The sequence below is a fragment of the Carcharodon carcharias genome, chromosome 26 (genome assembly GCF_017639515.1).
Source record: "Carcharodon carcharias isolate sCarCar2 chromosome 26, sCarCar2.pri, whole genome shotgun sequence".
Classification (NCBI taxonomy): domain Eukaryota; kingdom Metazoa; phylum Chordata; class Chondrichthyes; order Lamniformes; family Lamnidae; genus Carcharodon; species Carcharodon carcharias.
This window is the reverse complement of record NC_054492.1, coordinates 29,670,461-29,694,545: the sequence shown is the minus strand read 5'-3', so window position 1 is coordinate 29,694,545 and position 24,085 is coordinate 29,670,461. Positions and strand designations below refer to the sequence as shown.

General features: G+C 43.1%; 1 protein-coding gene across 1 annotated transcript in view; it reads right to left on the bottom strand.

The window, feature by feature from the left end:
* Positions 1-13,343: 13,343 nt before the first annotated feature.
* The window catches only part of nox5 (NADPH oxidase, EF-hand calcium binding domain 5), a 46,980-nt gene continuing 36,238 nt past the window's right edge, over positions 13,344-24,085 (bottom strand). The window contains exon 16 of the mRNA XM_041174902.1: positions 13,344-13,478. Within this exon, the coding sequence (XP_041030836.1) occupies positions 13,344-13,478 (135 nt within the window). The remainder of the gene's footprint in view (positions 13,479-24,085) is intronic.

The window sequence follows — 24,085 nt, the reverse complement described above, 5'->3', positions numbered from 1 at the left end:
AATTCTGTTTTTGTCTTAACACATACAGGCTCTCCAACATCAAATGTTGGAATGCTGGCTGATTCCTGTGTCCCTGTTGTATATTTCATATGTTTGATTTGCCCCAGAGTGAAATGACAGAAGTTTCTAACTGTGCAACAGGTTTATTTACAAGAGTCTTAAAATATCTCAGCAATCACAAAATGTCTGCACTCATGCTTATCCTGGCTCAGCTTCTGGTACCTTCTCTGTTACTCGAGTGCTGAGTCAACACTCAGGCTTAACCAATCAAGCACAGTGAGTATAGATCAGTTACCAGACTCTCATAATCAACTGAACAATTGAACACTCCCCGCCCCACCCTGAGATCACCCATTGAGTTTTAACTGACCTGAACCCACCCATATTTTTGGGCTTAGGCCATTACCCTAACCCATATCCTCCCAACCTCTTGTACCACCACCCCACCTCTCTGACAGACCCTAAGTGTGGGCCTTCTTCCCCAACCTCAGGTAGATCCTTGAGTTTAGAAACAGGGACAGGAATATAGCAACTGCTGCAGTCCAGAGAGGCAATTAAACGCACAAAAATTCCTGATGAAGTAAAGTCAATGGAGAATAAAAAAAACATGTTACTTTTTTCACTCATAGTTTCCAATTACAAACATTTTAACAGAACAAAAATGCAGAGTAACTGAAGAATAATGGATATCTGGGAGTGATTACATGACAGTGAGAAACAGGTCAGTGATTCAAATAAATAATTCTGACAATTTTAAAATGAAGCCTGAACCTTTGTAATTCATGGCTATTCTCAAAATATTGCTTTTTTCTTTCTCTCCTGAAGCTGCTGTCCCAGGGTAGGTTACAGCTCCATGGACACCACCTGCCCCCGGCACCCTAGCCTAGCCGGCAATTTACGGTGTGAGAACAAAATGTGAGTGTTGGCAGGGGTAATATCACATTGAGATGTTTCCTTCTTATCTTCGCAATTTTCCCTTGACAAACAGTGTGAAACAGCAAAAGACCTCCAGGCCGATTGATCATCTGGCACGCACTCCTTCCTTCTTTATACCAGCCCAAAAGTTAGTTAGTCCTGTACAGGGGGAGGGGTTTGCAGGTGCAAGGGGTGGGGGGAGGGGGGTGCGAGGGGATGCTGGGGGTGGGAGTGGGGGTGGGGGCACCCACAGGACACAAGTATCAGCCGCTGGCTGTCGACCAGCCTGCATCGAGGTTCAAATCGTACACTTTCTGAGTCAGAGGCAGGAATGCTACCATTAAGCCACAGGCTCACTCCCACAATTAAACACAATGCTGCCTTTATCTGTCCAGCACACTTGCCCAGCGAAAGTTACTGGATGGCAGTGAGCAATAGAAAGAAAATCTTGCATTTTTACAGCACCTTTGGCCAATGAAGTACTTCTAAGTGTAAGTGTATTTTTCCCTAGTGCCAGAATGTATCTTGTTTCATGTTTTGCTTTCAGGCAGCACTGACCTTTATTCTGCTTTTAACACGTACTTTCTTCCTTTACTGCTACCATTCCCACTCTCTTTGTCTTTTGTTCCATGACATTTTTGTAATTTAATCTTCCTTTTTGCTTCACCTGACTCTCTCGCTTTTTCAGTAGCCAATAAAACACATCACATTTCTGCCTCTCTACAATTCCGTAGACAAGTCAGATTGGCCTCAAACATTAACTCTGGTTCTCTCTCCAAAGGTGTTGCTGGTTCCTGCTGAGTTTATCTGGCACTTTTTGTTTTTACTTCAGAAGTGCAGTCATGGTTGTAATGTAGGAAATGCGGCAGCCCATCTGGACACAGCAAGGTCCCACAAACAGCAATGCGATAATGATCAGATACGTGTTTTATTGACTTTGGTCAAGGGATAAATATTAGCCAAGACAGCTGGGAGAACTTGCCTGCTCTTCTGCAAATAGGGTTCTTGCGATCTTTTATATTCACCTGGTAGAGCAAACAGGACTACAGTTTAATGTCTCATCTGAAAGACAGCACCACAATCAGTGCAGCACTCCCTCCATACTGCATTGGATTGGATTGTGCTCATGTCTCTGGAATGTGGCTTAGATCCCATGACCTTCCAACTCAGAGGCTCGGGTGCCACACACTGAGCCACTGCTGGCAACTGAATGAGATCTCTGGCTGATCTCTTCCACCATCACACCTTGCTCCCCAGTCCATGGTCACTGAGACCAATTGTAGCTTTCCCATGGTTGACCCAGGCTGAGATGAGGGCAGGGTTGTGCAGGCCTCCACTGTCAAAAAGCATGTGCACACAAGTATGTGTCACAAGACAAAATTCAATGAGGTACTCAAGGGATGCTGACCCTGGTGGTAAAATATTCCAGCAATTGTCAGCACTTTGCAGAGTAAAGAGAATGGGCCAAGGAAATATAGACTGTGATACATTTAAAAACTGAGGTTTCATATATTATCATACACTGACTTTGAAACTTGAGTATTATCATCTCTGAGCATCATAAATCCTTCAATGAGATTAAAATGCTTCAAAGATTTGGTAACAAACACATGGATTTGCTCATGAGAGTTTAAAAATTAAATTCCAATTTTGGCCAATATCTTAAACAAAAACAAAAATACCTGGAAAAACTCAGCAGGTCTGGCAGCATCTGCTGAGAGGAATACAGTTAATGTTTCGAGTCCGAATGACCTTTCAACAGAACTAAGGAAAAATAGAAGAGAGGTGAAATATAAGCTGGTTTAAGGCGCGGTGCGACAAGTAGAGCTGGATAGAGGGTCAGTGATAGGTGGAGATAACCAAAAGATGTTACTTATGGCCAATATCTTATCCCTGTATTCTGAATAGCTTTTTGGGTGTTTAATCTTTAAAATATTATGAAGTTATAAGGCATAAAGGAATATGCCTCAGCATCTTTTGAATGGTGTTTAATTAAATATTTTAAGAAGTTGTTTTCTAAAAACTCTGGTACCGTTAAACTTTGTCCCGGGGCACTCAGCAGTAATCTTGTGCGTTACTGAATCATCACTTGTACTTTTCAGGATAGAAACTTTTGGAGTTAGAATGAATTATTCTCTAAATGACTTCACAGCCGTTCCTGAAAACAATCCTTGGACTCAATTTCTGCTGCACTGGAAAATCAGTGGAGGGTTTCCAGTTCAGATTAACAACTTGTCCATTTGAAAGTCAAGTTGGGTGAGTGTCCGACAGCCGACGAATGGCGCTTTCAGAGTTTTCATCTGCCGACACTTCTGGTTTTCCAGTGCGGCAGAAATTGGAGTCCAAGGATTGTTCGCAGGAACGGCTGTGAATTCGCTTAGAGAATAACTCATTCTGTAAAAATCCAGAAATTGGAACAGAGTCCGTGGTACCTTTAACATATGGTGAACTTCAGGAGAAGTATTTCATCCTGCTGTGCATTGCCATGCATAATGAAGGATCAATTATTTGGAGACTTCCACTGTGATGGATGCTATATAACACCCGAGATTAAACAATTGCCTGAAACTCGTTTTATTCCCTCTCTCATATTTTACATTGTGGTGGCAATGATAACAACAGTTAGCTGTAACTACATCGTATGAGGACTCGGAGTGGATATTGTGATGCCACCACTAATATTGTCACGAGTAGAATTATGATGGGAATCAAAGTGATTGATGCCAGGCATGTTAATGTGTCAGCCTCTGCTATTCACAGCATGTTTGGCCAGCGATGATCCGAGCTAGGACAAAGAATTATGAAGTCCAAAATAAAGCAAAATACCGCAGATGCTGGAAATCTGAAACAAAAACAGAAACTGCTTGAAAAACTCAACAGGTCGAGCAGCGTCCGTGGAGAGAGAAACAGAGTTAACGTTTCGTGTCCGTATGACCCTTCTTCAGAGCTGAAGAGAAGTGGAGATGTGAAGAAATTTATACTGTTTAAGGGGGTTGGGGCAGGTGGAGCTGGATGGAAGGCCAGCGATAGGTGGGGACAAAGGAGGGATTGACAAAGATGTTATGAACTAAAGGACAAAGGGACTGTTGATGGTGGTGGTTAGTGCTAAAAAAAAGGTGCTGATAGTGTCATAAAGGTAAGAAAGCAGAATGTGATTATAGCAGGGGTAGCATTGTGTGAAAGAACAACTTGGAACAAGTAACAGCTGGGCCTGTGGGGGATGGGGTGGGGTGTTGGTGGGAGAAAAAAGGATAGAAAATGGGATGGGGGGGATAAAAAAAGGGATAAAACCACGGATGAATGAATAAGAATAAAAAATTAAAATAAGTGGATAAAAAATAAAAAATGAATGTAGAAAAAAGGGGAAGAAAGAAGGGGGTGGGGATGGAGGAGAGAGTTCATGGTCTGAAGTTGTTGAACTCAATATTCAGTCCGGAAGGCTGTAAGGTGCTTAATCAGAAGGTGAGGTTCTGTCCCTCCAGTTTGCATTGAGCTTCACTGGAATATTGCACCAGGCCAAGGACGGACATGTGGGCATAAGAGCAGGATGGTGTGTTGAAATGGCAAGCGACAGGGAGGTTTGGGTCATGCTTGCAGACAGACCGAAGGTGTTCCACAAAGCAGTCACCCAGTCTGCATTTGGTCTCTCCAATGTAGAGGACAACACATTGGGAGCAGTGGGTGCAGTTGACCAAATTGAAGGAGAGTGCAAGTCAAGCACTGCTTCACCTGAAGGGAATGTTTGGGCCCTTGGACAGTGAGGAGGGAGGAGGTAAAGGGGCAGGTGTGGCAGAAATTGCGTTCAAGGATTGTTTACAAGAATGATTGCATGGGAAGGTGTTGTGGGAGGGGGTTGAGGAGTTGGGGGTGATGGAGGAGTGGACCATGGTGTCCCAGAGGGAATGGCCCCTATGGAATGCTGACGGGGGAGGGGGGGGGGGTGTTGGTGAGGCAAAGATGTGTTTGGTGGTGGCATTGTGCTGGAGTTGGCAGAAATGGCGAAGGATGTTCCTTTGAATACAGAGGCTGGTCGGATGAAAAGTGAGGACGTGGGACCCTATCATGGTGGTTGGGGTCTATCCTTGGGGTCTCTCTCTTTCACTTACCTGAAAGGGGCAGCCTGCCTACTGCTTCTTTAATGCTGGATCACCTCCTATTGACATCATCAAAGAACATAATGAGAACCAGCTTTGGTGGAAGAGGTAACAAACTATATACTGACTTGACCGTTCTAATTATTTTTGCTGTGAAAAAGATAGTGGGTTCCTAGATCCTATTTAAAACCAAAGTATCATTCACACAAAATACTGGTCTCAGAATAGTGCAATAAACATCCAGCAAACATGAGTTATACTGCTAGTTGCACCTCAATGCCTGGTTGTACACATGTGGAAAGCTCTGATTGATGGGCCACACATGTTTAATGTTTTCCAGATGTAGGCCTGTATTCTATTAGCATTAAAAGACGGGTTTATCTAGTCCCCAAGGGGCCCAGTGGACAACCTGGCCACTTTTTAAACATGGCAGCACATTGGGCTGGGGTTTACACCAAACTAAATACTAATTAATTAAGCTTTGAGGCCAAATAATGTGAGAATACCTACCAAACCTCTCACCTCATGGCTTCAGTGTTTTTGGCTGTTAGATTGGCAACCTGACTCCCCAGTTATACTGCCACTTTTGCACGTTGATGCACCCCCAAAGCTTTTGTATCAAAGCAATAGTAAAGTGACATTCTGTGATATAATTCCTTCATGGCGGGATGTGGTTTGAATTAACAACAGCTCGTACATTGAAGAGTTTCAGTGGTTCTATTGTTTCGCTCTTCTGTTTATTACAAATGCATCGATCATACGACAAGGATTGCCAAAGCAATAATGTGGGTTCTTTATTTGAAGGTAAGACTATATACAGATAATGATAACTGGGAAGCAATGTAGACATGTCCAACCTGCTGCTTCATTCTGTCTATAGAGTCATGGGATTATACATCACACCCTATCCCATGGTGGATAATGATGGACAGCAGTTTAAGATACACACCCTTAAAGGTCCATGTACATTGCATCACAACACTTTGTGCAGATTGGACAACATCATGTTTGCTAGAGTGGTGGGTTGCAAGCTACAGATTTAAGTCAATAGTGGGAAGTTCTTTAACAGAAGTGTTCAGCAGGGCTGATTAGATCAATCAGCCATGGCTCAGTTGGTAGCACTCCCACCTCTGATTCATAAGGTTCTGCATTCAAATCTCACACCAGAGCTTGAGCATAAAAAGCAAGGTTAACACTCCAGTGCAGTATTGAGGGAGTGCTGAACTGTCAGAAGTAGTGTCTTTCAGATAAGACATTAAACTGAGGTCCTATCTGCCTGCTCAGGCAGATGCACTGTTTTGAAGAAAAATAGGTGAGTTATCCCCAGTGACCTGGGCAATATATATCCCTCAATAAATATCACACAAATGGATTATTAAGTCGTTATCACCTTACTGTTTGTGGGAGCTTGCTGTGCACAAATTGTCTGCTGTGTTTCATATATTACAACAGTGACTACACTTCAGAAAATACTTCATTGATTGTAAAGTGTGTTGAGACGTCAGGTAGTCATGAAAATCATGATATTAATGCAAGTCTTTCTTTATAAACTAACTGGCTGGTGCAATCTGTGCTTAATTTATATTTGTTCCTACATTTTTAAGTGAATGATGTAATATTTCACACAAAAGCACTGAGCAAAATGGCTGGCTGACTTATCTCAACTTGCTCCGGGTTTTAATAATTGATTGGATTGGGTATTTATTCCTTGGGAGCTAATTAATAATTCCTGTCACTAATTAACTCATGAATATGCAACGAAGTTTGGTCAGCGCCAGAATCAAAAGGCTCTTACAGGCATTAAATGGGCAGCAAATCCACTTTAAATTGTACAACACCAATATTATTTGAGAAAGAGAAAAGAAATAAAATAGAAAGCACCAGTAACTTATATTTATTTGAACGAGCAGCTCCTTGTTATGGAATTGCACCTGTAAGAAAGTGACCAGAAGAAAGAAGTACTAGATTTAAGACAGTGCTTCCCTCTCCTGGCCCAAACTCTCCTCTACACCTCAGGCAAGTTTTCATTGTTTACAAGTATACCTTTAGAGCAAAGTTATATTGGCTACCTTATTACACAGAATTACATAGTACTTACAGCACAGAGACAGGCCATTCACCCTAACAGGTTTATGCTGGTGTTTATGTTCCACATGAGCCTCCTCCTTTCTTGCTTCATCCCAGTTTATCAGCATATCCTTTCTCCCTCATGTACTTATCTAGCTTCCCCTAAAATGAATCTAAACTATTCACTTTAACTACACTGTGTGGTTGCGAGTTCCATATTCTAACCACTCTCTGGATAAAGCCTGGCTGACTCTTATCTCTTTCAGCACAGGGCTTGCTGAATGCAACCCCAGGGAACAGCTAACAGAACACATACAGCAGGAATCAAAGTGGTGACCTTTTATCTATGTTGGACAATATTTTATCATGTTGCCATAGAAAAATGTATCTGAAGCCAGTCTTTGGGTTAAGCACACCTACATCTGTTGGACTAAACATTTGGAGAGGTAAAACTCTGTATAACAGAAGCTCCAGGCAGAACATAAGACATGCAGATTCATAAATGTTTACACAGATTTATGAATTGTTTCAGACTGGAGAGTAATTATGGCCATGGGGAGATGTATGAGAGTGAACAATACGTCTGGTGTCAGCAAAGGTAATTTTATTCTTTTTTAATTAATTCCTGGGATGTGGGCATCACTGGCAAGGCCAGCATTGCTTGCCCATCCCTAATTGCCCAAGAGAAGGTATTCGTGAGCCAAGTTCTTGAACCGCTGCTGTCATGAGGTGTAGGTACACCCACAGTGCTGTTAGGGAGGGAGTTACAGGATTTTGACCCAGTGACAGTGAAGCAATGGCGATTTAATTCCAAATCAGGATGGTGTGTGTCCTGGAGGTGGCATTCCCATGTTTCTGCTGCTCTTTTCCTTCTAGCTGGTAGAGATCTTGGGTTTGGAAGGTGCTGCCTAAGGAGCCTTGGTGAATTGCTGCAGTGTATCTTGTAGATGGTACACACACTGCTGCCACTGTTCCTGGATCTGGAGAGAATGAATGTTTAAAGTGGTGGACGGGGTGCCAATCAAGTTCACATTAGGAAATAAAGAACGATACAGAAGCAAGGTTAATCCTCATTAGAGCATGTAGGAAAGACCATGTTTAATTACAATGGCGAACAGATATTTATTTCCCATGAAATGCAAAACATAACAAGTGGACCAACTGCAGAGGCATTGTCACTGATGGGAAGGCAAGCCTAGAATAATATGGAACAATACTACTTCATGATTTAGTAGCAGAATATTCCTTGCACAAATGCTCTCTTGCATGCATCTAATTTTAGCTTGAACAGGCAAAGTTCATTTAATGCCAAAAATTAACATTTTATACATCATTCACTGGTGATTGTATTTTTTCAAGAGATAAATTCTTGTAGCTTGTCCACTGGCCCCATGATGTATGGGGTCAGTTGGAATTCATGCCTGGTGCTGGTTTGTTCATTTTATATTAGCCTTGACATCTCTGGTTCATGCTGCAAGAGTTACAAAAACCAAAAGAGAATAAATCTACATTTTTCAAAATCTCAACAAAATAGAAATTACATTGAATCACGAGGCTGAAGGTAATTAAAAGGAAGCGAGATACAGACCAGAGTTTAATTACTCCTGAAGCACTGAATTAATAGTTCATTACAGACACTATTTTCAATTTACAAGAAATAGGAGCAGGAGTAGGCCATCTGGTCCATCGAGCCTGCTCTGCCATATCTAATGTTGGTTTTACAATAAAACAGATGATGCCTCTGTTAAAATAGCAGACGAGTGGAATCTGGTACGAATACTTTTAGGTAGAAATTGCGTTTGTTCTATTAACTGTTCTTATACAAACACTTAATGTGTTCACACCAAACAGCTTTCTGCTCCATTTTAATATTCTGAGTCAATATGTGTTTCAAAATGGGACAAAGAGGAATCTGACCAACATGCACAAAGCATTTAAACATAAGCATCGCCAATCAGAATTTCTATCCGATTGTCTAAATAATATCATAGTATAGCATAACTTTCAGGTCAGATTAAACCTCTTCTCAAGGGACTGACCATTATAATGGAGGTTACCATTGTAAGTTGGCTTGTTCATGTTTCACCACGACTAGGACTTACAGCCAAGCCAATAAGAACTATGTCGGAGGTAATATGTCCAAGTCACAGGCTATCTGTACTCCTCTCATCTCCAATAGCTCTTTGACCCCATCACCTGCTTTGTTTTTTTTACATCTTCAATTGAAAATGCTTTTTCTTACTTTCTCTCTCTAATCCATTCTTCTGATTTATTTCAATGGAACTCCTTCCTGACCAGATTATATTTTCATTAGTGATATTGATTGAGGGGTATGTATTGACGAGGATACCAGGGAGACCTCCCCAGTTCTTTTTCAAAATGGGATCTTTTAGCTCCGCCTGAGCGAGTTGGACATAGCTTCGGCTTAACATCTCATCCAAAAGATGACACCTCTGACTCCCTCAGTACTGCACTGCCTGTCTGAGATGTTTTTGTTTTCTCTCCAGAGACTTAGCTCATGTTTTCCTTCTTGTCCTGACAAATTTTTTCTTTGGTTTATCTGAATCTCTTAATTGTTTTCCAGAATATAAAACACAGGATGCTAGAGATACCACGGCATGTTAAAAAAGGAGAGTTTAACCTTTTAGGTATAGACGCTTTGTCTGAGTCAAGGTCTAGAGGCAGCATCAGCTTGAAATACTAACCCTTTCAGCACTCTCTCCTCTGTCAGAAAGCTGAAGGTTCAAGCACCATTCCAGACACTTCAGTACAAACATCTAGGCTGACACCTCAGTGCAGCACTGAAGGAGGCACTGGATGAGCCGTCAGGCGAACTTGAAAGAACCCAAGGAACTATATGGAAGGAGAGCAGGGGAGTCCCCCTGTTGTCCAGGGCAACATTTATTCCTCAATCAATATCACTTATAACAAAATGATCAGGTCATTATCACATTGCTGTTTCATAAGGTTACAAGAAATACGAGCAGGAGTAGGCTATCTGGTCCATCGAGCCTGCTCTGCCATTCAGTAAGGTCATGGCTGATCTGATTGTGGCCTTAACTCCACTCTCCATAACCCTTGATGCCTTTGTCAATCAAAAATCTATCTAACCCAGCCTTGATATCTTCAATCACCCAGCCTGCACTGCTTTCTGGGAGAGGCTATCAGCCCTCAGAGAAGAAATTCAGCCTCATCTCCGTCCTAAATGGGAGACCCTCTTTTTTAAACTGTGCCCCTTAGTTTTAGATTCTCCCAATGAGAGGAAACATCCTCTCAGGATTCATCCTGTTAAGTCCTTCAGAATGTTACATGTTTCAATAAGATCACCTCCCATTCTTCTAAATTCCAATGACTATAAGCCCAATCTGCTCAACCGTTCCTCGTATTCAGATGATGTGGACTGTTACTGGCCACTGCTCAGCAACACCACCACTCCCCACCCTCACCAATCACGACCTGGACCCCACCAGCCACATCAAATGATCACTGCCACTAACCTTCCAATTGAGCCCACTATTTCGTACTGTCCTCTCCCCCTCTACCCTGATCCCAGTCGCTACCCTTCCAATCTTGACTTGTTCAGTTGCCTCCATGATGCTGCCTCACAGTGTACCACACAGCAGTGGGACACAATTTGGCACCTGTGATTTTCCCAGCTGGTGAGCTGCAGATTTCAACAATACCACATTGGGCAGGGGCTGAGCAGCCCCACACAGTTCAGCACGGCCTCTAATCCCTGAAGGCAACACCTAGTCTGAACTCGTCATCTGCTGGGGGTCAAAAACAATGTGAGAAATGAGTTTGCCTCATGTGTCACCAAGCATGGAAGAGAAAGGAGAACCCAGTAAAATTAAACCAGCGGTGGAGATGTTCAGCTCTTGTCAAATCCGAGATGGGACAGGTATGTATGTCTTACCAATAGCCTCCTGACCTTGCGATGTGGGAATATCGCCCACTCCGTGTGTGGAGCGAAGAGAAATTAAAATGTTTTTACTCTGTGCATTTTTCAAATAGCTTTTGGAAAAGCAAATTTTTATCCCCTAGTGTTAAATTGTGTTAATTACCAAGGGAACCCACCTAGAAAAATCAGACCATCCAGTTCAGACCAGGGCAGATGCTCACTGTTTAAACTAGAGCTTAACTGGCATTGACTCAGATTGGCTATTGCACAGTCATCAGTTCAGGGTAGAATTTCATCACAGGTTGAAAAGGACATCCTGAATATTGTGTGCATTTTTGGTCTCCTTATTTAAGGAAGGATGTAAATGCGTTAGAGGTGGTTCAGAGGAGGTTTACTAGTTTGATATCTGGAACGAGCCGGTTGTCTTATCAGGACAGGTTGGGCTTGTTACTGGCCACTGGAGTTTAGAAGAGTGAGGGCTGACTTGATTGAAGAAGATAAGTTCCTAAATGGTCTTGACAAGGCGGACGTGGAAAGGACGATTCCCCTTGTGGGTGAGTCCAGAACTAAGGGGCACTGTATTAAAATTAGGGGTTACCCTTTTAGGACAGAGATGAGGAGAAATCTTTTCTCTCTGAGGATTGTGTGACTTTGGAACTTTCTGCCTCAGAATGTGGTGGAGGCGGGTCATTGAATATTTTTAAGGCAGAGGTAGATAGATTCTTGTTAGGCAAGGGAATCAAAGGTTATTGGGGGCAGATGGGAATGTGGAATTAGTAGTACAAACAGATCAGCCATGATCTTATTAAATGGTGGAGCAATGGGCCGAATGGCCTACTTCTGCTCCTATTTCGTATGCTGGTATTTTCATATGTAGGTGACAGATGAGTAGATGATTCTGAGGTGATGAAGAGGTCTTAGATTCCATTGTACATTGTTAATTTCTAAGATCCTGTTACAAGCTCCACCAGTAGATGATGCCTTTCCTCAAGGAAACAGGAGAAGTGCCATTATCTTTTAGAAGTACATGTTATGCTGCAACAGACGGAGGCCAGTGACATGTGCAAGCTGTTGCTGCAATGACTATTATTTTTGTAGACACCTAGACACATCGGGAGAATTGGCCAACTGCACACACAAATTGTCATGAGCTTCCAGACTGTCACTGAGTTTGTTTATTGTGTACATCTGGGCTTCTCTCTGTTAAAATGAAGATTTTGAATAACATTTGGTGGAATAATACAGGGGGTTGGACAGCAGCCCCCCCCCCCCCACCCCCACCTGCCCCATCCCAGAAACGTCATCATGGAGCTGACCCGCTCCATGCTGACCCGCCCCACAGCCATAAAGTGCTGTGGCGCAGATTAACATGGGCCGAGAGGGATTTCTGCCCATCAATGGGGTGGAAGTCCCGCCCTCGGGAGCTGCCAGCCAATCATCCCAGCAGCGCCAGGAAGGTCTCAGTGGCCACTGCTGGGTCTGCTGATGAAGAAGACCAAGGTCCATGGATCCCTGGAACAGGTTAAGTCTGGGGTTTTGGGCCGGGAGAGTTTGGGTAGGTTAGGCAGAGGGGCAGGAGGCATGTAAAATTCAGCCCATTATTCCACACATATACAATACAATAAGCTGGGGTTTTCAGAAGAAAGATCTCGTAAATATTTGAACATAAAGTATTATTTTTAGATCCCATGATCCCCTTTTTTTCCCTCCTCTTCTGACTCATGCTGGGCTATTTTGCACAGTTTCCTGTGTTTTGGATCTTTTCTCCAATACCTCATATAGGTGACTACACTTCATGTGTTGAGTTGGTTAGTCAGTGTCTGGAAGATAGTCGACTGTAAGGGGCATCACAGTTTAACACAGCATGCACCAAACTCCTCTCTAGTCCAGCAGTACTAATGCTAATGGCAGTAGTCAACAACTGCCCTGGCTAAGGTCAAATAACTCAACACATTTCACGGTTGATACTTGAGATCTTTGATTCTGTATGGTTAATTGTGCCGGGGGAACAAATAGAATGTCATCTCCACTATCCACACTTCAGCTTCCTGATTATCAGACAGAAAACTTGTAATAAAAAACTTGGACAAGACTTCCTCTCACTGCCCCTGTCAATCCACTCTGGCCAGTCATTGATCAATCCCATAAACAGCAAAACATTAAATAAAGCTTTTGTCACTTTTTTTCGTTCCTGAACCTAGGGTATCTCTGTAGCAGACTGATATGGCCAAACTCAGGTTACTCAATCGTCACCAAATTCCCATTGCCCACCAGATGAATCCTTTCCATTGAGGCGGATAATGAAGGTTCCAGTGGGTGTTTGCCACCTGTACATTGTATCAGAGGAAGACCCATTTGATTGATGATCACTGGAAGTTTTCCTTGTAGAACTTGAAGCCAAAATGCTCACATTGAGCCTTGATTGTTTTAGCCAGCACTGGAGAACCACAGAAGAAAACGTGGACCTTTCCCTTCCTTTCTTCAGCAATTTTTTGGAAAACCTGGAAGATAAAAACACAATCTTATCATAATGCACCGACATTTGCTATTATGCCACTTACAACAATAAATGTTACTGGATACTTGACTTGCAAAGATGGTAAGTGGATATTTTTTCATATGCTAGGGATCCTTTGTGATATTCTGCTTCCAAAATGGTTCCTTCCCCAATTCTTTCTGTTCCGCCCCCAAACTATGTTGGACTAATGGCCTTGGCTCAGTGGTAACACTCTCATCCCTTGAGTCTGAATGTTGCGGATTCAGGTCCCTCTCCAGAGATTTGAGCATAAAATTTAGGCTGATACTTCAGTCTTGTACTGAGGGGGCACTGGACTATCAGAATGAGACATTAAGTTGAGGCACTGTCTACTCTCACAAGCGGATGTAAGAGATCCCATGGCACTATTTTGAAGGAGAACAGGGCAGTTCTTCCAGCGTTCTGACCAACTTTTACCCCACAACCAACTCAGTACCTAAAAAACAAATGATTTAGTGATCACTGCTGTTGGTGGATAACACTATGAACTAAGTCGTTGCTATATTTCCTATGTTAAAACAATAAATGCACTTCGGACGGCCAGAGATTTTAAACAGCACTGAATAAATGCATGTCTTTCCTTTTTCAGGGACCAGTCACTCTCGGTACTTCATAAATAGTCTTTGCATGTGAATCTAGTTAGCGAATTATTTGACAAAGGGACATCAAAATCAAATACAATTCTATTCTCCTGCAATGTCCATGTTATACAGCAGCATTCATTCGACTGAACTTAGAACACTCGCTGATTTGTCCAGTCCATTATTACTGTATTGTGCAACTACTACAAGAGAAAGACTTGCATTTAAATAGTGTTTTTCATGACCACAGGTCATCCCAAAATGCTTTACAGCCGATGAAGTACTTTTGAATTCTAGTCACTGTTGTAATGTAGGTAATGCAGCAAACAATGTATATACAGCAAGGCCTCAGAAACAGAAACACCTGAGACGGCATGTATGGTCTTGGTTTAACAGCTTATCTGAAAGACAGCACCTCCTACAGTGCAGCACTCTTTAGGTGCTGCACTAGGAGTGTCAGCTTTGATTCTTATGCTCAAATTCTGGAGTGGGACTTCAGTCCACAACTTTGTGACTCAGAAAGCTTAGTGCAACCAAGTGAGAACTGACACAAAGGTGGTAGACATCAGGATGGTAGAAGTTTGCATTAGATTGACCTTGGTCTTTTTTTCATAGAGAAACTTGGAGTAGAATTTTCCCTCCATTGTGGGGGGGGGGGGGGGGGGCGGGGGGGGGGGCGGAGGTTACGTGGGGGCTGGCCCGGACCTGATCAGTGCCCCCAATCGGGTCTGCACCGCCATTTTACGTGGGCAAGCCAATAAAGGCCCGCCCAGCATGACATGCACCCAGAAGTGCTGAGCGCTCCGTGTGCGGACAGGCTGGGGGGGAGTTCCCTCAGTTGGGAGTGCGCTCTTTCACGCATGCACACGAAAGAGCGCAGAAACCTCCCTGAGGCACAGGGCCATTAGTTTTAAGTTTTAACAGTTCAATAAAGTGTTGAAAAATTTTTTATGACATGTTCCCTCATGTGAAACTGTCACATGAGCTGGGGCATGTGCATTAACTTCAATAAAAATTTTGAAGAAAATTTAAAACCCTTCATGAAACCTCATTCCGCCTGTGGATGAGGTTCCATGGAAAATGCGAAGGCCGCCTGGGTTCTTCACCTGCCCCCCCCCCCACCCCCCGCCAACCTTAAGGCTGGACAGGCAGCTCCATTAATTATTTTAATTGTTAGTTAAATGGCCTTAATGGGTGCGCCTGCCAAACTGAAAATCTAAATGACGCGCGGTGATGTCAGGAAACATGCCCCCGTCACCTCGCGTCATTTTACACCTCGGCAAGTGGGCCCCACACCTGCTCACTGAGTCAAAGATTCTCCCCTTGGGATATAGGAACAAGATTAGAATATTCACTCCCTCGAATGTACGATTGCTGATTTTAACTGCATCTAGCCACTTTGGTTCCACAGCCATTAATCTCCTTACCTAAGCAAATTCCAACAATCTCAGTTTTGTAATTTTCAATTGATTCTCAATCTCAACATTTTTGGTGGGGGGGACGGGCAGCGGTGGTGGTTGGGGGAAGAGTTCCAGATTTCCATTATCCTTTGCATGAAGAGATTCTTCCTGACATCATCCCTGAATGGCAAAACCCTAGTTTTAGAGTTATGCCTCCTGGTTCTGGACTCCCCCGCCAGAGGAAATGATTTCTCTCTATCTACCCTATCAACTCCATCTTAAACACCTCAGTTATATCACACCCTAATCTTCTATACTCAAGCCTATGTTCCTGTCATTTTTTATAAGTCCCTGGTTGTGATGACTCTTTGGAGCAGACAGGTTTCATCAAGAAACAGTTCAACTTTATTACAGAGACATTTTCAGTGCTTGCAGGCTCGATTGAGATCTCTCATCAGAAAAGCCCCGCCCCATGGATTGCCCGCAATAAGAGCTCACTGGTCAGAGCCCCCACAGTACATCACATGATCCATGATTGACAGGAGGGAGTGACTATGCATCCAGCTGCCACACTAGATCAGAGGTGCTGTGGTCAATTGTGACATCCTCAATGCTGCCCTAACAGCACCGTCTGGAGATAAAACTCTGACTTTCCTCATGCACACAGCTCGTTTCCATCCTGAGCCACTCATCTGACAACTAGTTCTCAGTGTGTTGGTGTACCATCATGCTATCATGGGCTAGTGTGGAGCTCCTATTACAGGAGTACCTGATCTGTGTCTTTCCACCTCCCGTTTCTGATCACTGAGCTGCTGCCAAATTTGCAGGAATCCTGCTGTGAGTAACTCACCTCCTGACTCCCCAAAGTCTGTCCACCCTCTACAAGGCACAAGTCAGGAGTGTGATGGAATGCTCTCCGCTTGCTTGGATGAATGCAACTCCAACAACACTCAAGAAGTTTGACACCATTCAGGACAAAGCAGCTTGCTTGATTGGCACCCCATCCACAAACATTCACTCCCTCCACCACTGACACACAATGGCAGCAATGTGTACCAGATGCACTGCAGGAACTCACCAAGGCTCCTTAGAAAGCACCTCCAAAAGCCATGACCACTATGATCTAGAAGGCCAAGAGCAGCAGATGCATGGGAACACCACCAGCTGGAAGTTCCCCTCCAAGTTACTCACCATCCTGACTTGGAAATATATCGCTGTTCCTTCACTGTCACTGGGTCAAAATCCTGGAACTCCCTTCCTAACAGCACTGTGGGTGTACCTACACCACATGGACTGCAGGGGTTCAAGAAGGCAGCTCACCACCACCTTCTCAAGGGCAATTAGACTCAGACATTTACAGCAAAGAAGGAGACCATTCGGCCATCATGTCTGCACCAGTCAACAAAGATCTGACTACACTAATCCCGTTTTCCAGCGCTTGGCCCACAGCCCTGGTGGCTATGGCAACACAAGTGAATATCTAAATACTTCTTAAATGTTACGAGAGTTTCTGACTCAACCACCCTTTCAGGCAGTGAGTTCCAGACTCCCACCACCTCTGGGTGAAAAAATTTCTCCTCAGCTCCCCTCTTAGCCTTCTATCTCTTACCTTAAATCTGCTGAGTTTTTCCAGGTATTTCTGTTTTTGTCTTAAATCTATGCCCCCTGGTTATTGATCTCTCTAGTAATGGAAAAAGTGCCTTCCTATCCACCCTATATATGCTCCTCATAGTCTTATACACCTCTATCAGGTCCCCTCTCAACCTTCGCTGCTCCAAGGAAAACAGCCCCAGCCTATCCAATTTTTCCTCATAGCTCAGACCCTCCAGCCCAGGCAGCATCCTGGTAAATCTCCTCTGCACCCTCTCCAGTGCAATCACATCCTTCCTATAATGTGGTGACCAGAACTGTATGCAGTGCCGCAGTTGTGGCCTAACCAACGTCTTATACAGTTCCAGCATAACCTCCCTGCTCTTGTATTCTATGCCTCAGCTAATAAAGGCAAGTATCCCATATGCCTTCTTGCACCTTATCTACTATCTGCTATGTCCTGCTATTTTCAGGGATCTGTGGATATCCACACCAAGGTCCCTCTAATCTTCAGTACTTTCCAGGTCCTACCATTCATAGTGTAATCCCTTGCCTTGTTAGCCCTCCCTAAGTTCATTATCTCACACTTTTCTGGGTTGAATTCCATTTGCCACTGCTCTGCTCACCTGACCAGTCCATTGATATCCTCCTGCAGTTTACGGCTATCCTCCTCACTGTTTACCACCCTACCAATTTTCGTGTCATCTATGAACTTCTTGATTATACCCCCTACATTTATGTCAAAATCATTTATGTACGCCACAAATAGCAAGGGCCCCAGCACTGAGCCCTGTGGAACCCCACTGGAAACAGGCTTCCAGTCACAGAAACATCCCTCTACCATTACCCTCTGTTTCCTGTCTCTCAACCAATTTTGGATCCAATGTGCCACTTTGCCTTGGATCCCATGGGCTCTTACTTTCTTGACCAGTCTGCCATGAGGGACCTTATCAAAAGCCTTGCTAAAGTCCATGGAGACTATATCAAGTGCATTACCCTCATCAACACTCCTGTTTATCTCCTCAAAAAATTCAATCAAATTTATCAAACAACCTTTCCTTAACAAATCCAAGCTGACTATCCCTGATGAATCCGTGCCTCTCTAAATGCAGATATTTTCTGTCCCTCAGAATTCTTTCTAGTAACTTCCCCGCCACCGAGGTGAGACTGACTGGCCTGTATTTTCCTGATCTATCCCTTCCTCCCTTTTTTAATAATGGGGCAATGTTAGCAATCCTCCAGTCTTCTGGCACCTCAGCTATGGCCAGAGAGGATTTGAAAATTACTACCAGGGCCCCTGATATCTCTTCCCTTACCTCCCTCAACAGCTTGAGATGCATCTCATCTGGGCCTGAGGATTTATCCACTTTTAAGGCTGCTAAACTTGCTACTACCTCCTCTCTCTCCTTGTTAATTTCTTCTAATATTTCACCCTGAAGGGAGGGGGCAGTTCTGGACCTAATATTCGGAAATGAGCCTGGGCAGGTGAAAGGCGTTTCAGTAGGGGAGCATTAGAGGAATCCATCCTGATGTCTATACCTATGTCATCCTTTTCCATTGTGAAGACCGATGCAAAGTATTCATTGAGGATTGTATCCACGTCTTCTGGGTCCACACACAGATTACCTCTATGGTCCCTAATTGGCCTTACTCTTTCCCTAGTTATTCTCTTGCTCCTTATATATTAAAAAAAACCCTTTGGGTTTTCCTTTATTCTACCCATTAATGCTTTGTTATGCACTCTTTTAGCTTTCCTACTTTCCTTTTTAAGATCCTCCTGTACTTTTTATACTCCTCTAGGGACTCTGCTGTATTGAACCCTTGGTATCTGCCATAAGCCTCTCTTTTTTTCTTAATCCTAACCTTTCTGTCCATTGACATCCAGGGTTCTCCAGATGATCCCCCCTTTGTCTTTATGGGAACATATTTGCCCTGTACTCTCGCTATTTCCTCCTTGTATGCCTCCCATTGCTCGGACACAGTTTTATCTGCAAGTAGCTGCTGGACCAAATTGTATCTCATCTTAGTAAAATTAGCCTTTCCCCAGTTTAGAACTTTTATTCCTGGACCAACCTTATCCTTTTCCATAACTATCTTAGATCTAACTGAGTTATGGTCACTAACTCCAAAATGCTCCCCTACTGATATGCCTTTCACCTGCCCGAGCTCATTTCCGAACATTAGGTCCAGAACTGCCCCCTCCCTTGTTGGGTTTTCTACATACTGGCTAAAAAAGTTCTCCTGGATGCAACTTAAGAATTTTGCTCCCTCCCTACCTTGCACAATAAAACTATCCCAGTTAATATTTGGTAGTTAAAATCACCTACTATTACAACCTTATTATTCTTACATTTCTCTGAAATTTGATTACATATTTAATCGTCTATCTCTCCCTGACTGTTTGGGGGCCCTATAGTACACACCAACAGCATGTTTGTTCCCTTTTGTGTTTTTAACTTCTACCATATGGCCTCATTTGATGATCCTTCCAAGATATCATCCCTCCTCACTGCTATAATTGATTCCTTGATCAATATTGTGACCCTCCCTCCTTTTTTATCCCCCCTCTATCTCATCTGAATACCCTATAGCCAGGAATGTTGAGCTGCCAATCCTACCCTTTTAGCCAAGTCTCGGTCATGGCTATGACATCATACTCCCACATGCCCATCTGTGCCCTCAGCTCAAAAACAAAAACAGAATTACCTGGAAAAACTCAGCAGGTCTGGCAGCGTCGGCGGAGAAGAAAAGAGTTGACGTTTCGTGTCCTCATGACCCTTCGACGGACTTGAGTTCGAGTCCAAGAAAGAGTTGAAATATAAGCTGGTTTAACGTGTGTGTGTGGGGGGTGGAGAGAGAGAGAGAGAGAAAAGTGGAGTGGGGGTGCACCCCCACTCCACTTTTCTCTCTCTCTCTCTCTCCGCCCCCCACACACACACGTTAAACCAGCTTATATTTCAACTCTTTCTTGGACTCGAACTCAAGTCCGTCGAAGGGTCATGAGGACACGAAACGTCAACTCTTTTCTTCTCTGCCGACGCTGCCAGACCTGCTGAGTTTTTCCAGGTAATTCTGTTTTTGTTTTTGTTTTGGATTTCCAGCATCCGCAGTTTTTTTGTTTTTATCTCTGTGCCCTCAGCTCGTCCGTCTTATTCCTCAGGCTCCTTGCATTAAAACATATTCCATTTAGCCTTGCTAAATGGGCAATAAATGCTGGCCAAGCCAGTGACCTCCACATCTCATGAACGAATAACAAAAAGTGAGGGGGAGAGCTCAGGATGCAAGTGCATAAATGAGGTGCTATTTCAGAGTATCATCTCCTGAAAAAAACTCAAACAACTTCCCAATAAACAGTGCTAGGAAGCAGCATTTTTAGTACAGGGGCTCCATTAGCATTCAGCCTCATAAAAATGGCCGCAAAGCACACTTAAAAAATTAACATGTGCTTGCAGCATCTGTTCCCCCTTCATTTACTGCTATGTCTCCTCTTTACATATGAATGGTTGCCATGACAGGACATCAGGAACCAAGGAACAGATGACAGCACAGCAGTGGAGTGCAGGTCATGGGGCAAAAGCACCGGTTTACAAGTCCTTGGAATGCAGTTTCTCAAAACATTGACAAACATCCTGGAATCCCAAGTAATAAAAATGGTATTTGATTTGATTCAGTATCTATTCATCAATGGGCCTCATTGTAAATGGGGACAACATGGAATCCAATCCCTAAAAGATCTGTAAGAATTCCAAACAGAAACAGGACTTGAATTTTCAGTAACTGTCAATCAGTGGCTCTGGTCCTGTGGGGCTCAGAACAGATGGAAAGAGTTAAGATAGGGGAAATAGAGTAAGGAACTTGAGATGGACCTTTCTGATGTTTGAGCAGCTCAGATTGTAGGGACATAACAACATTAATATCACAAATGTCATTTAAATGGAAGCTGGGGAAGTACATAGTGGAGAAAGGAATAGAATAGGGAAGGGATTGAGATGAAAGACGTCCAGCTGGCACATGTGGAGCATAAACACTGGCATAGACCAGCTGGGCCAAATAGCCTGTTTCTGAGCTGTAAATTCTGTGCAATGTGGTGTATAAATCCAGGTCAAAGCTGAGAGGAAAGAATGGAGCAGCAAAGATTCAATTTGAGCTGACTATTCGATCTACTCTGCACCCAGTCCTGAATTTAAATACAACTCTAGCTTGACTGTGCAGTGCATTGGGCAAGGCTCAGTTCATTAATGACTCTTGTTTGAAGTTAAGATTTTTTGATTTCTCTGACCCAAATGGACTGAAAATCTAATCAGCTCTTCCTCAGTCCCATAGGAAGTGAGTTTAGCCATCAATTGTTTCACTAGTGATGCAGGAAACCTCCAAATGTGAATTAGTACAAATAAACCACTCAGACAAATGCCACTAACTCCCCTGCGGGAGGTTAATAAGGCAAGGTTACTGCTGCTTGTGTTGAGCGACTGCGGGTTTTACAACATATTATTAAAATACCTCTTAATGCAACTTCTTTCTCGCAATGCATTAGTGATTGTTACTGTAAAACATGTATCATTAGATTAAATTGCTGTCTAGGCTTTGATACACATTTCACACCCACATAATTACTGACTGAAATCGATAGTATAGAGGAAAGATAGGAAGAATAAAAATCAATGATTTACAGCTCCAACAAGAGAGCAATCAATGTGTCACTCTGTCATAATCTAAAAGCTCTTTTTACAGTTGTTATGTAATTTAAGATGCTGTGTAAAGTGTCTGTGCTATAAATTATTTTTAATGTGTCCATTCAACATTTTGCTTTTGGAATACAAAAAGGCTGGCGTACACATTATATTCCTCAAGTAACAATTACTAGTTTGTGTAATTAAATTAGTAGTCTCTTCTTGTTCCTTCCTTTCTTCTAGCTCCTTGATATTGTTCTATTGTAACAAAGGGTTAAGGGTTCTAAGCCGTGCCTGTAACAGGGTACAACATGCAAGCCTGTGCTCCAATTATCCCACATGCCCAAACTCCCCGACACCAACATTCAACATTGAAAGGCAGCTGAAAAGAAACAGCCCACCACAGTGATTTAAGGTGAGTTAGATAGCCAGTTTATCCCAATCCTATCACATCTTGTCTTCTGAGGCAGCCCTATCTTTGCAGGCAGAACTATGATGCAACTGAGATGGAGCACACCTCTGCAGGAACTGGCAAGTAAACACCTGTCAAGGTTGTTGCGGGGACCACTGGTCACCCAGACTGCAATGTTGACATTGTTGGTCTGAACATCTCCCTCTCCTCCTTTAAGGCGCTCTTTAAAAGCTACTTCTTTGACCAAGCTTTGCTTATTTTTCCTCATATCATCTTATGTGCCTTGGTGTCAGTTTCTGTTTGATGATGCTGCTTGTGAAGCGTTTTACTCTATTGATGGAAATGCAAGTTGTTGTTGTTGACTAGGCCAGCTCTTGGGGAATAGTCAACAGCAGAATGGAAACATTCTAAATATATATTTAGAGCAAATGTACCTGTGCTGCTCTTTCAGCCATACAATTGTTTAGGCATTATTGCTGATTTCTGGATCTATCTGCTGTGAAAACAGGTACAAAGTTGAGAACTTTGGTAGCCTCATCTATCTATAGAAATGATTCCACTGTATGATTGGGGGTAGGAAGCTCAAAGTGACTTGAACATGTGGCCTTGTGGGCTGTACTGTCATTACCATTACTGCAACTGAATAGGTAGGACAAAACCATTAGCCTAGGCTAACATCAAATCAAAGGATTGCAGAATTGGAACCAAGTTAGAATTGGGACCAAGCTGATCCACCCTATCAGGGACTCTGAAGCTCAATTTCACTCATCAAATTTTGTATGGGCCTTCTTGTTCTCTTTTGCATTTTTCATTCATTCTTAGGATGTGAGCATCATTGGCAAGGCCAAAAGCCAAAAGCCAGCATTTAATGTCCAGATCTTACTGTGCTTGAGAAAGTCATGGTGAACCGCCTTCATGAGCTGCCGCAGTGCATGTGCTGTAGGTACACCAACAGTGCTTTTTTCTGTAACAGTTTAAGAGGCTTGTTTCACCATTTCAAAGGGCAGTTAAGAGTCAACCACATTGCCGTTACATGTAGGCCAGAATGGCTAAGGATGGTAGGTTTCTCCTCTTGAAGGGCATTAGCGAACAAGATGGGTTTTTACCACAATCTGGTAGTTTCATGATCATTATGAATGAGACCAACATTTTATTCCTGATTTATTAATTATTTAAATGTAAATTTCCCCAGCTGCTTTGGTGAGATTTGAACTCATGTTCAGAGCATAATTCTGGGCTTCTGGATCACAATCAAATAACATCATCACTGTACAGCCATCACTGAGGGAACATAGAACAGAATCAATCAAATGGAAAGGAGGAGGGGGGAAAACTCACAAAGGGAAATGAGTGGAGAGGGTGGTAAGGTGATTAACAGGAAAACAAGATATCATTACACACGTGAAATGATCTCTCCATCAGGTAAACATTAAAACAATTTGAGAAACAAAGAATGTTATAATCGTTAAGGTAGTGAGAGGGGAAAAAAGAAAAGATGAAGAAGTGGTTTGAAAGTCTATAGGTGGTTTAGTGGGCTGCAAAGAGATGAGGAAAACAAGCCAACTCAAAGGGCGCAGTCTTCTGTGCTTGAGCTATGTTCTGAAGCAAGGTCTGCACCCCAAGAATCTTCCCAGCTCTCCTTCCCCTGGATGCCATTAGACCCAACTCACATTGTTATAGCACTGCCCTTGCAGAAAGACAAAGGAGGAGAGGTGAGAGCAGGGCAGGAAATTAAAGTGGCAAGCAGCATGGAGATCAGGGTCACATTGGCAGACTGGAGGAATTTGTGTGTGGTCTCCCCAGTGAAAAGAGAATGCACTGTGAACAATGATTATAGCATACTAGATTATAAAAATACAAATTGTGATTTCACATGGAAGAAGTTTTTTAGAGTCCTGGATAGATCTCTCCGAGATGTT